The 13,543-nt window shown below is 38.4% G+C and overlaps 1 protein-coding gene across 3 annotated transcripts in view; it reads right to left on the bottom strand.

Moving 5' to 3' along the window:
• The window catches only part of PMS1 (PMS1 homolog 1, mismatch repair system component), a 47,020-nt gene that overhangs the window by 32,689 nt on the left and 788 nt on the right, over positions 1-13,543 (bottom strand). For all 3 annotated transcript variants that reach the window (XM_050899804.1, XM_050899803.1, XM_050899805.1), the window contains 4 exons: positions 11,120-11,273; positions 6,939-7,121; positions 4,728-4,830; positions 2,891-3,054 (listed from right to left, as the gene is read on the bottom strand). In XM_050899804.1, the coding sequence (XP_050755761.1) occupies positions 2,891-3,054; positions 4,728-4,830; positions 6,939-7,121; positions 11,120-11,251 (582 nt within the window). In that variant the 5' untranslated portion in view covers positions 11,252-11,273. Of the gene's footprint in view, positions 1-2,890; positions 3,055-4,727; positions 4,831-6,938; positions 7,122-11,119; positions 11,274-13,543 lie in introns of those variants that run through there.

Raw genomic sequence — 13,543 nt, 5'->3', positions numbered from 1 at the left:
TCTGGAAATTTCATTCAGAAGCACAAGACACACACCTTTAAAAAAAGCCATGGTGGAAATAAAACATGCAATGTATTGTGCATCCTAAAAACATATATACATTCAACAGCTCAATAAGTGGCCTGACTTGCCAAAGTAAGTTTCTGCTAGAATCAAGTAGGCAACCATTTTCATGTGCCTAACCTCAGACACTTCTGTGAGAGTTTCAGCCTCATTACATTCTTCCTCTGTAAAGCTAGGGCTATGCTTTCTTCCTTTAATTTCTCCTAAGATACAGGACTTTAAAGACTGGTTGTTTGGTTTTTTTTTTTTTTTAAATGTACTGGTTTTGTAATTTATTTTGAAGATTTCTTTGAAATACACTTTCATTTACACTTTTTTCACTTAGTACCCTTTCTAGTGTTTCGACCCATCTTTCCTCATCTCCTTCTGTAATACCTCATCTCGGCTACCTTCTTGCTCTTTTAAGCCTCGGAACCTGATCTTACTCCTGACTTCTATCTTCTTCCATTGCAACAGAAAGTATTGGCTCAGCCTCAAGAATTTGGGATTCTAGGAACTCCTCTGAATAATTGCACATACAATTTTTTTAAACTAATATATAATCTATGAGCTACATGAAAAATAAAACCATTCTAAGAAGTTGATTCCTTCTCTTAGTACATTTCAAACAAATATAACAGCCACCACAAAAAAAAAAAAAGAAAAAAATCACAGACAACCCTACTCAGTAGAGTATTATTCTAGCACAGATATACGGTGGTATCACTACAGGAAAAACACCTTCTGATCTGAATTAATAATTTTAATGACAATAATACTTAGCATCTGAAGGAAGAAGAACTAATGAATATTCATGTTCTGTGATATTATGGTAAAACGGATGCACATAGACCTGCTGAAAGTTGTTATGCATTGGAATTTCAGAATTTCAAATTTCTTAAAAGGTATGATGCAATAGGTAATTTTTTATTTTGCAAGGAATGACAACAGCAGTAGAAACACAGGAATCTCCATGCAAAGTTTTTTAATATTTTCAGACTATTTTAAAGCATTTACACATGCACAGAGACAGACTACACTTTCTGTATGATTTCTTAAGCTTTTAATTTTCCCTGCTCAGCAATAGCTACTGAGCGACCTCTTGTGTTGAAATGTTTGAGCAGTTTCTTACTTGTTTTCTTTTTTCTAAATAAATTAAATGAACATAAGGCCGGCAGTGCAAAATGAAGAACCCAAAAAATCAGCACCATCTCTGTCATTACAATGAATGATACTGGATGCAGATAGCATTTGTACTGATTTTACCTGCTCAAATTGTGTACTGAAGAATTTACCTCTGAAGCTAACAGGACAGGTAGTCAAAACCAACGTGCAATGGCTACTATCATGCTGCTCTCCACACCATTTTTGCAGTAAGTATTGTGAAAAAGACATGTGATCAACTTCTTGCACATCATTGCCATTGTATTAAAATAAGCAGAGAAAAAAAAGAAAAACGAGATATGTAATAGTCTAATCAAAGGGGATGAAATCAAAATACCATTAAAAAAATCATTCGCAACTTGTCAGAGAGGGCAAAAACAAACCACCAATAAAAGACCGAATTAGTTTTATTAACCAACATTTAAGACCAATACTGTGAACCACTGCTAGATATGTCAAGGAGCTTAACACAATTTAAGAAGTGTACAGCCCTGAGATCTCTCGTTTCAAATCTTCTTTAGTCCCAATGAAATAAGACTGAAAGTAGCTACACCTTCTCAGCTTTGGAATACTAATTCTGTAGCCACAAGGCTGGCTTTTGTTTTTCACAGTATCTACACTTTGATATTTAGAAATACATACATAATCAGAGCATGTTATACAACTCCAGAAAAGGATGGGCAATCTGTTGTCATTTCAGGAAAGCACAGTGTCATTCATCATTCCCACTGAAAAGGAACTGAAATGCGAACGTTTGGGTTGAATGAACAGCCCAAATAGCAAGATCAACAAACAAAACTATTTTAGAACAGAAAAAGAATTGCTGAGGGATCTGGCCACGAGATGTCACTCTCTACTTTGTGGCAACTTAGAAATTCATTAGCGCAGCCTTCCTCTCAGAGGTGTCAAAAGCAGTACAGCCAATAAAATTAGCTATGTTAAATTGGGGTCAGGTAAAGGAGAACTGCTCAACGTGTCATTTCTGTAGCTGTGTTGCAGAATTACTGTTCAGTATACTGTGAAGTCAAAGTAGCCTCCAATCAGCCTCTGAATCCATTCCCCCAAGTCTAAACAAACAACAACTAGCTCAACTAAAGCCTGTTGTTATAACTTACGTTACTCTTGCTTACACCAAGGTAGCAAATTGTTTTGAATTTTTTAGCCTTTTTAAATAAAACCATCATGATGTATTGAGCTCTTATGACTCAGCATACAGCAAGCTACCTCTATGCGCTATAGTGTCTATCCAGATAGCCTAACCAAGTAAATTTTGAGAGTTTTTTCACTTGGCTTAGGTTAACGCTTGATCACACCCCATGGCCTAGTAAGGTCTCACTTCTTTGTTCTGCAGAACACCACCACCATCTTTACTAACCACCAGCACGTAAAATCATTCTTATACCACTAGCAGGTAGAATAATTTTTATACTTCATACACCTAGCCAGGCATCTGTTGGAGCAGACCAAAAAGATCTGAGCCTGAGTTTTAAAAGTTTAGGATCAAAATCTGTAACCATCATAAATATACATCTATGAAGGGAAGAAAGAAGTGGAAGTCCAAAACAAACCTATGATGAAAGAAAATTCCTAGGAGTGAAAGATTTTATGTAAGTATTAGATGAACTGCATAAATTCATCAGAAATTGATCCTTAAGATAGCTGATAGAGAAAACCTCATTATTACCTTATTATGTGTTAAGGTTATCCTCAGGTCTGGCTTTATGATACCATATGCTGTCAGTAGATCTTGGACTTTTTTCAGTTCTTCCTTACATTTTCTGTTTGTTGAGTAAAACTGCTTTCTTACAGGAAGATTCTTAAACAACTTTAGGACCGTTACTGTAGTACCTGCAAGCAGGTGACAAAAAATAAGTAGAAATTACACTGAAAGCATACCACTGACTCGATATTGAGGAAACTTCATTTTTACTTGAAGAGACCTGTCTGTATTCTGCTGCATACCAAATAAACCCTAGTGACACTAAATTAGATATATTAGCATGAGAAGAAATATACCGTATTAGCAGTCATCCTCCCCCAAAAAATACCTGTAGACCTCAAGAGCTGTGATTCCCCTCCTTTATTTAGAGTTATGATCACAGCGTTAAGCTTTCTTTTGTACACCCTGACAATAGTGAGAATCAGCACTAAATAAAGCTGAAGACTCTTTCAGTGCATATTAAGTTAACTTTCATTAGTAAAATGATTAACAGACTAGAATCTAATCAGACATATCTGGAGGCAAAGCAACACTGTGCTCCATTAAGGCCCTTCAGAAGCATTTGCTTTAGGGTAGTACCTGAAGAGCCAGATATCTCTGTTCAAGGCACAGTACATAGTAAAAGGAGGAATATTCATCTACCAACACAATCACATAAACTCCTAGCCCGTAAGGATATTGCAAAGTATCAAATATGTGTCACAGAATTCAGTACATCATTCAACAATTTTGACAAAAGACAAGGCAACATAACCCACAGGCTTCCTGGACATCGAAAATACTACAGTCTACATCTTTAAAAGAGTCCCTGGTTAAAATTAGCTAAAATGACAGTTCTCAGCTTCAGCCCTTTCTTCAGTATTTGCCCATTGACTAGCCCTCGGCAGCTTCTTCTGGCTGAATGGCTCCCTGCGGCCAGTTAGCGCTGAGGAGGAAGGGAGCTGGGTCAGCAGTCAGCTCCCCACTGGTGTACAAGCACTGCAGCCAGCTGGGGGGCAGCTTGGGGGCACAATATTGACAAGCAGCCGCTGCGGCCCAGCTGGGAAAAGTGGAGCTTTATGGAAAAGCCGCAACTGCTTCCTCAGGAGCACACCCTTGTCACAAGAAAGGAGCACACCTCTTCTGCGAGTACACGCCGGCTGGAGTGTGAATGGGAGGACACAGCGCGGTCTCAATGGTCCTCGCTGAGCAACAATCAGCCGAGCGGAGCGTGAAGTAGAGCAGATGCTACCCTAAACATACACCACGTTTGAACCACCAAGGCTGCCTCTGAGGTGAGGGCAACCTTTAATCTTTCACACAAACGCACAAAAGGATTTCTAGCAACACACCCTTCCTGCAGGTTAGAAAGAACTGTGACTTTGCCTGGTCCTACAGCCATGCTGCTTCCAGCAACTCCTTCGTATAGCAGCAGGGCAACTCTTCCTCCTTTAAGCAAGGATTTTGCTATGTACAGAAACATCATTTTGGTCCTGAACAAATCTTTCATATACTTATATGAAGTCTGCCTGAACCTGGGGCATTGAATTTTTATAGCTTTTATTTCCGCTGTCAGCTTGAAGAAGCAAGTCAGAGGAGAAACTAGTTTATAATTACTATCTAAAGCAACTTTCAAGACATATTATTTCTTACAATAACAACACATTCTCAGCTGACAGACATAAGGCAAGAAATGTTTACAGCTGCAAAGATTTCATACTCAGCCTTCAAGTACAGAACAGGTATTTCAACATCAAATAGAGCCTCAGAGAACCATAAAATACTTCTATCACAGCACAACACCAGAACAATGATATCCTACCTTGCCCAAGATGGGAGGGCTTTTTAGAAATTATATGCCCATTGCTATCCAAAGCATACTGAGTGCTGAAATCATCAGCAGCTGTCTTTGTTGCGATCAAAACCTGAAAAGAGTGATTTTAAAAAAGTGATGTTAATCAAGGATTCACAAAGTTCAGAATCAACTTGGACAAGCTTTGCTAACACTCTTACCATTGTGTTATTTTAGTCACCACAATTACATTTAATTAGTTTATAAAATTTTTCTTCTACAGGTGTTTCTTGCAGTCACAGAAACATTCTGCATTATTACTCATTTTTCCATCCATTTAACTAAAAGCTACGCATTTCTAGCACACTAATAACCAAAGCATAGCACACCCTACTACCTACAACACACACTCCTATATCTTCTGTTCTCACATAGGTTAAATAAACAACTAAATCAACTGATAATTTTGCATTTTCATCCTTCGTGAGAGAAGGCACACTATGACTACTTCTTAAATTCATGTGAGATTCCACAAACATAACGACTACTATCAAACAAACAGTATATTATCTTTCCACACCCAAACATATCTAGCAATCAGTAGTAGCATATTTTGTAAGCTATTAAGGTAGTACAGAGATCGGCTTTAGCCAGACGAGGAGTTCAGTGAAACTACAGCTCCCTGAGTTCAGGTATCAACATTTTGAACAATAAAACCACTGCACTTTAACAACCTGAAAGACATAAAGGTTATCACACACACAGAGCTTCAGGATATTTTGGTTTATTTTAGTGTCTCATATGAATCATTCAGAGTTCAGCCACGCCTCTGGAGAGAAAAAACAGTAATTGATTAATTGGAAATGACAATAATACAGACCTACTTAAGGGCCAATAGTAAAGTACCTCTTAAATGAAACTTCAGGGGGCAGTTTGGGTAGGCAGAACGCAATTAATGCCAGGAGTGTTTAACTAACATAATTACTGATCCAAGGATTAAAGTAATACCTATTAAAGTACTTAATACACTCAAGCCACCTCCCATCTCTTATGAAACATACCATAGAGCTGATTAAAAGCTCAGAACAGATGGCATCCTGCTCTGACAACTCATTAGAAGGAAACAATGATTGAGGTCTGTCATTATCTGTCAAAACACCAACACTTTTGAAAGCATCTTTGGAAATTTCCATCCAAACACACAACCCACTCCTGCTTAGTGCAATGTGAATGTAGCCCAAAGTAGCAAGGAGTCAAGCTCCAACATCTCTCCCGACCCTGACAGTTGACAGTTCCAATCAGACACAGATATCAGTATCTTCTTGCAGGATCTTATCCTTGTCAGACTTAGAAAGAAGAATCGAAAACTTGACCTTGGCGCAGCATGAATACAGAAAGGCAGAGCACAATGGAACAGGTAGATGCTGTGCCCTTAACAGTCTGAACACTTTTCACACGGTTTTGAACAAACTTACTTACTTTCAGTCAACAAGTTAAATTCTAAGTATCAGTACAGTCTGTCCTCTTAACACAAACATATGGATCAGACTCAGACAGGCCAGGGAGCAGGTTCCCGTTTACTCATACAGACAACAAAGTTTGTGCAATTGCAGTCATATACATGTCAAGGAGCAATATGGAGCCCAGCAAGATCCCATGACTGCCGATCACTTAGATAACATCAAGGCAGAAATCGGTACTGGAACAGTAGCTATGTGGGCCATCAGTTCCCTGAAATTATTTCTTCTGGCCACCATCTGCTGTTCCTCATTTTGATTTACCCTAATTCAAGCAGCAAACTCAGCCATACTCTTTGACATTATATTTGCTGATAACACTAAAGAGCATAAGCCAATGTTCCCAGGAATCATGTATCTATACATGTAGGTATAAGGAATCATTTATCTATACCCTGACACAAAAGAAAAGGAAATATTAAGCAATCTGTCTCTGACCTATTCTGACTGAGGAAAATAAACAGAGCACTGCTGTGATCAGTATGACAGAAAGGCAGGAGTGACACTAACAAGAAATCCATACTGCTTCCTAACCATATGACATGACTGCTGGTGAAGGGGGGAAAGGCAGCATACACAAGCCAAACTGTTCAGAAAACATATCCCTGGCAGGCTGCTGGAACAATTTAAAGTCTTTGCACTGATATTTTAATAAAACTTTCACAAACACACACACACAAAATCACAACACAAAAGACTAGACACATTCATAGCAACTGCTCACCTCTGATATGCAACAAATTGATCCCAAAGCTTCCCCACGGAAACCATATGTTGTCAACCTTTCAAGGTCCTCAGAAGAGCTTATTTTTGAGGTGTAGTGTTTAATTGCCATAACTGGAACATCAGCAACCTTGATTCCATTGCCATTGTCTCTTACTTCTATTTTGTTAAACCCATAATTCTCCTAAAAAAAGAACAAAACATAACGGAGCACTACAACAACTGAATGAATTAAGACACAAGTTTGAAGCAGCTAAGGTTACAGCTACTAGCCATCCAGATAGAAGCAGGAGTTTTGCTTATTTGGAGAAACTGAGCAACGATTAAATGTCTTTGTTTTAAAAAAAAAAAAAGAAAAATACCACGTTAGGATAGTAGTGATGGTTTCTCTAATTAAATAATGTAATTCATACCTCGTGGTTTGGAAACAGCACAGTTAATACAAATATAGTAAAATTAAAACAGGAATTAAGTAAATCTTTTTTAAACTATGATGAAATTTGCAAAACCTAAGCTCAGAAAGAGATCTATAGCTGGAAAGCTAAAGACGTTTTCACCTCTTTTCACCTCTCTTACCTATTTGGTATCAATTTTTTTGAAATCACCACAAATGCATCCCTGCATCCATTAAAGTCAGCGGGGCCTCACTTAGAACTGTCTTCAATTTCAGTCTTGGTTTATGTGATTTCACTACTTCAGTAGTTTTCCAGTCTCTATATCGTGTCTCAATATACAGAAGCTGAAATTCTAATGGGGTCAAGGCATGAATGGGGACAGAAATAAGAAAGCTTGTAAAGAGGTACAATACTTTACAGAAAGAAGTAAAGGTTCCTAGAGGCTCTTTTAAAACAGCTTTCAAGGGAGCAAATTTCAATCTTTGTGATTTACCTTTACATATATGCAATACATATTTTACTGAATTCTAATTTAAATATGTCATTTCAATAAGCACCAGTATAAATAGGGTAAAACTCTGAAAACCCAGATAATTAGGACAGCTAAATGAAAGATGGAATTCAGGTTCTATAACATCTCAAACAGGTGCAGCAAACAAATGCTTCCTTCCAGCTACTTTATAATCTGCACATGTAAATCACACCCAGAAGAATCACAAGCCAGGAAAAGAAAGTAATTAGAGCTGCAGGATCACTAACTAAACTTCTTTTACAGAAGCACACCTGGTTCTTTGAAAAGATTATGATGTAACATACAGAAAAATGTGCTGTAGTGTGTAATACATCTAGGCAACCTTAAAACTGTTTTTGCCTAGAAAGAATATCTTGAATGAGTGGCTACCACCACTGATGCCATACAGAGCACGTGACGGTTGCTCACAGAAAGCTGATTGATTAAACATAACTAACTTTGCTGTCCCACCTGGGCATATACTGAAAACAATTATGAAAAAATATAATGTACTCCCGGGGTTATTTCTCGAAGTAAAAAAATAATGCAATTAAAAACAAAAGGAAGGTATCTAAAGATATTATCTGTATTCACACATAATCTTTGCTTTTCAGGCGATGAGATGGATCAGGTGTACAGTGGAATCTCACCCCAAGCTAAACTTCCTCTGAGAAGGTTCTAAGAATTGAAGCTCCCACTTCATGCATTGGAAAAAAAGTTGCAGAAACGAGTGTCTGCCTTTTAAAACAGCCATTTTGTATAATGGTAGCAAACCTGCAGCTAAGATTCGTCCTTCCTGAATCCCAACTTTGCACCAGCTACTAACACAGGCTGTTGCTCATCCTCTCTATTAATTAAAACCTGCAGGTCTCAGTCAAGACTGTAGATTATTCTCATAAATTCCTGTTGTTAGAGGTCAGTCAGGGAAACTGACAGACTGATGCCCGTGGAGTCCCTTTATCCATACACAAGCAATTATATTGCTGCATCAGTGGTTTTTAGCATACTTTAACCTGAAGCCAGGACATCATGTCAAGAATAAAACCATCATTCCACATATGCTTAATGCACAGCCATGCGACAGAGGCAGTTGACTGCGCTGCTAACAACAAGACAAGCTGCACCACGTTTGTAACAAAGCTGAGGTTCAAATAAACAAACAGATACCACTCAACACCTTATAGAAAGGCCACAGTTCAGTTTCTAATCAAATGACTGCCTTTTAATCATAATTAAAGTAATATCACATTATCTAAAAGTACAATATAAGCTGATGTTTTTCCCAGTCTTGTGTAAAAGCTAGTTGATACACAGTGCAAAGATTGTCAATAACATCACCTATTGGAGTTTGGTCAACCAAGAAGTTAACAAGAATAAAACACTAGCCAAAGCTTCCCACTACAACTGACCTCTGCCACGGCTTCTACCTGATTACCATTCCACCTGCAGGTTAACTCCTGTCTGTCTGTCTCCAAAAAAGCCATTCTTGTCTTTGTTTAGGCAAATTGGGTAACAAGTCTGAATGAATCAGCTAGCCTTCCTAATCCATCTGGAAAAGGTTAAAACAATGAAAATGCTGCAAGTTTCAGGCAAAAACCATCAAGCCATAAAACAGAATTTCAAAGTTTCCTTTCTCTATTATGCTTTTGAACTAATCCAGAATTAATGTGATCAACTTTATTTAAATTTCACGCAATAAAAGTTGTATTTTGATATAAAAATATTCCTATCACAAAAAAATCCCGGAAAAAATCCAGTTTTACAGTATTACTGTATACAGTTGTGCAAAGTGCAGGTTTTCTCTTCTCGCCTAGTACTCACAGAAGAACAATCAGCAAATCTCATTTACTCACTGACAACCTGTGTAAATCCAGGTTTGTTTGTTTGTTTAGAAATACAGTGATTTGGATTGGGCTGAACTGACAAAGAATGTAACAGTAGTGCAGATGACTCATGCACTGGAAATGGTTGAAAATGCTCTTTTTAATTGATCTGGGACCTCTCACTATGGAAACAACTGGTTATTGCACTGTGAAACCCACGCTGATTAGAGGGCTTTCTCCTCCGGCTATCTGCATGGCTCTATATCGGCACTCCAGTAAGCGAGACAAGGTTTGTTCTAACAATTTTTGAAAGCTCCAAAACCTTGTGTTGACTTCTTGCAGTTATCGATCAGCTCACAGGATCTGATTCTGATACCCTTACCCCCAGAACTGTGCACACACTACTCACTTTGGAGTTACTCATGAAGCAAGATACTATGCAGTCTAAATACTGAGACCATAGTGAAGACAGAGTATCTTCAGCTTGCTTAAGGCAAATAACAAATAAGCATGTTCCTTGGCATCTGAAGGAAACCACACTCAGATGGAAAACACTTGAGGCTAATTCAGAAAAGACAGCAGTGACATGGACAAAGAAACAAGCAGAAATTGAACTGCCCTCCTAATTAAGAGCATTTGTCTAACACTTAATTCAATAATAGCTTATACATTCACTGTTATTTGCAGGAAAGGAAATTGGATGCAGTTCTGGGTACATCCATTTATACAGACTGTAACAACATATTTTCTTACTAAGTAGGAGATACTGCTACTATGCAGCTGTTGACAAAATACTGCAAAACCAGAAATACTCATGGCAGCAAGACAAGCTGATCAGTTAGCCATTTTACCCAATTTGGGAAAAAAAAGCACAACTTCTTTATTATAAGCAATATTTTCTTTTTTCAGAAACTATCCTTGAGTGATATGCCAACTTTCTTTTAACATCTTATAAAAATAAAATGTTAGAAGCAGCCAGAGTTCACCATGCTAATTAGGGACCATGTGGTAATTTATATTACAAAAGCATCTAGCATGGTCATCAACCTTTTCCATTGTTTCCATTTTCACCTTCTGACAATATTTTGTAATGAGCATTCAATATGCCAGCCTAGCAGCAAAACTTAAGTCCAACATCTTTTAAAACAAGCTATTAGTCAGATAAAGTAATTTGTAAGTAGGAAAAGAAGCATTAAAGAAGTTGACAGGTTTTCCCCAAGATACACTCAGGAACACAAGTATGCCTTACTGTTTCAGTGGGGCCTCAAAAACGTTAATGGAAACTGATTTTGGACCATTTTTATTTGAGGTTAAAATATATATGTATAAATACGATTAATACCCTTCCATTCCCCAAACCACAATAGCCTAAAAAATACATTTGCAGTGGAACAACATCCCTCGCATCTTATTTTACGTCCAATTCTTTGCAGGAGAAAGAAAGAGGACTTACCAGTTTAATATCAATATTTGTGGCACTGGCATCCAAGGAATTTTCTATCAGCTCCTTCACCACGCTGACAACTGATGTAATCACCTGAGAACTAGAAAGGAGACGAATAGTCTCTGCCGACAGCTGTTTCATAGTGGAATAAGATTCAGAGAAGCTGCATAGAAGGATAACAGAAAAAGAATGTAAAAGGCACATTACAAATACACATTTCTAAGTAATTGTTTCACAGCAACTTTTAAATGTACGTGAAATGTAACATTACGGCTGAAGAGTAAAATTTTCAAGATACAGTAGGACCCAGCTTCCTCTGCAGTCAATGGGAGTTTGACGTGTGGAAGAAACAGAACACAGGTCTAGACTAGAAAACACTAGTTTAAGTGGATTAAACTTCTAATCAAAAACTTTAAGAATTCAGAGATATACTGAGCAAAACAGTGTATTATCTCACATTTATATAGTCATCTCCTCTAAATTAATGTGGTTGTGATCTTGCAATTACAACAGAGCAGACAGACCAGATGTTAACACAGAGTGCTAGTCAGAAACGTCTTCAGCTAGGATATTTACCCAGCATCAGGTCTAATTCCAGCACTGATGCAAAAAAAACAGAACTTCTGAATCTTCTATTAATTTTTTTTTTTTTAACACAAACTCCTCGCATCATTTTTTCCTCCTACATTTAAAATTTCTGAGCTCAGCACTGCTGTGTTGTGTGTATGATTCCCAGTACCTAAAAATTCACGGAAGAAATATGACCTGAAGGTAACTGTTTTGGAGTTGGGAAAGAAGTGGGGAGGAAGCACAGTGGTGCTGAGGCAAAAGTCATATTCAATAGCAATGTGATCTACTGGCAATAATGAAAAACAAAACAAAACCAAAAAACTTCTGAATTATAACCTTGTCTTTCTGATCTGACTTACTGTGTGCCCTCAGGCAGGTCAGTTTATTTCTGTGTCCCTCTATCTTCCACTTGAAAATGGAGATGCCTCATATTATAAGCCAATGGAGATTTTTTTTTTTAAATCACTGAAAACACTTACCAAGTGTTATAAAATTCCTGCTGCATTACAGGCACACTCTACCATGAGGAGATGGTAAGTGGATCTGCAAATTTTTGTATGCATTTCTGTTTAAGTACCCAAGTAGACACAATTAACCAAGCTCCAGGAAAAATCTTGATCCTTGCTGCCTGACACACAGAACTCAACCACAGTTTTTCATGCACACGAGAAAGAAGGGAGAAAGAGCATTGCTAGACAGCTCTTTGCACCTCAAGAATGGTTCAGACTTGGGTTTCTTCTCTCCACAGCAGCACTCTTTACTGGGTTATGTTACATAATGTTATTTACATTGAAAGGCAAATAATCCCAGCAGTCCTGGCTTCCCCATCGATTCAGTCCAAGTTATCTGCTGGAGAACACAGACTGCACACTCAGCACCCGTCCCAAGGAAATGAGCACGTGTGGAGGAATGGAGCAAACCCAGATTTCCTCCTGACACAGTCAGGACACAGCGAGGGACTGCGGCCAACACCGCAGAGCACCACTATCCTGCAGGGTATATGCAGCTGATACAACAATTAACAGGACACTTCTCTGCCTCGATATCCTTCTAAAGACTGCCAGTCTTTAAACATAAAAGACAAAGCAAAAACATGGTTACATGGGAAAAAAAAAAAAAAAAGTACAGTGTTTTGAAGAGGAAGCAGCATTAAAACGTTTCTAAGAACGGCAACAAAGAGGTTTTCTCTTTATACTTATTATTTGCATTCCAAAGGGAGTTTGCTTTTCAGATGTGGTAAAAAGATCTGACAAATCAGTTTTCCACCAAACAAACTGGAAAAGGAGCATGGGAAGATGTGTGTTGTTGAAGACACATCAATATTAATCATGTACACGCATTCAAGAAGGCAGGTTTCCTCACATGTTACACAGGACTCCCTCATGATTTACTAATGACAAGTGCCAGATCGGAGTTGGATATCTTTATCAAAAGACACTGACTGAGACAAGGGAGGGTCTTAAAACAGCAACGTTGCAGATCCCAAAGACAAATTTTCTATGAGGTGTGACTGACGCAGGCGGTTTGGAAGAGGAACCAGCTCCCAGTGTGCTCTGCCCTTCCCTGGACCCAAACCACCCCGCGCAGGGCTGCCGGCTGCTCGCCGGACCGCAGAGGGAGGACGCGCGTGGTCATACGGCCACGCTGGGCAGATCTCGGGGGCACCTGCTGGGAGGGAAGGACCTCTGGTACTACCTATGGAAATGCATCCAGCCTCTGATTACTTTTAGCTAAAAGACACATATTTCAGCTCAAGCCACGTTACTACTACAATTCTTCACTGACCAAGCATATTATAATCCGTGCTCAGTGGGAAGGCCTAGTTTTTTCTGTGTTTGAGCACCATCACTGATGCAATCCTTT

This window comes from Gymnogyps californianus, chromosome 7 (genome assembly GCF_018139145.2).
Source record: "Gymnogyps californianus isolate 813 chromosome 7, ASM1813914v2, whole genome shotgun sequence".
Classification (NCBI taxonomy): domain Eukaryota; kingdom Metazoa; phylum Chordata; class Aves; order Accipitriformes; family Cathartidae; genus Gymnogyps; species Gymnogyps californianus.
This window is presented reverse-complemented; position numbering and strand designations above follow the sequence as displayed.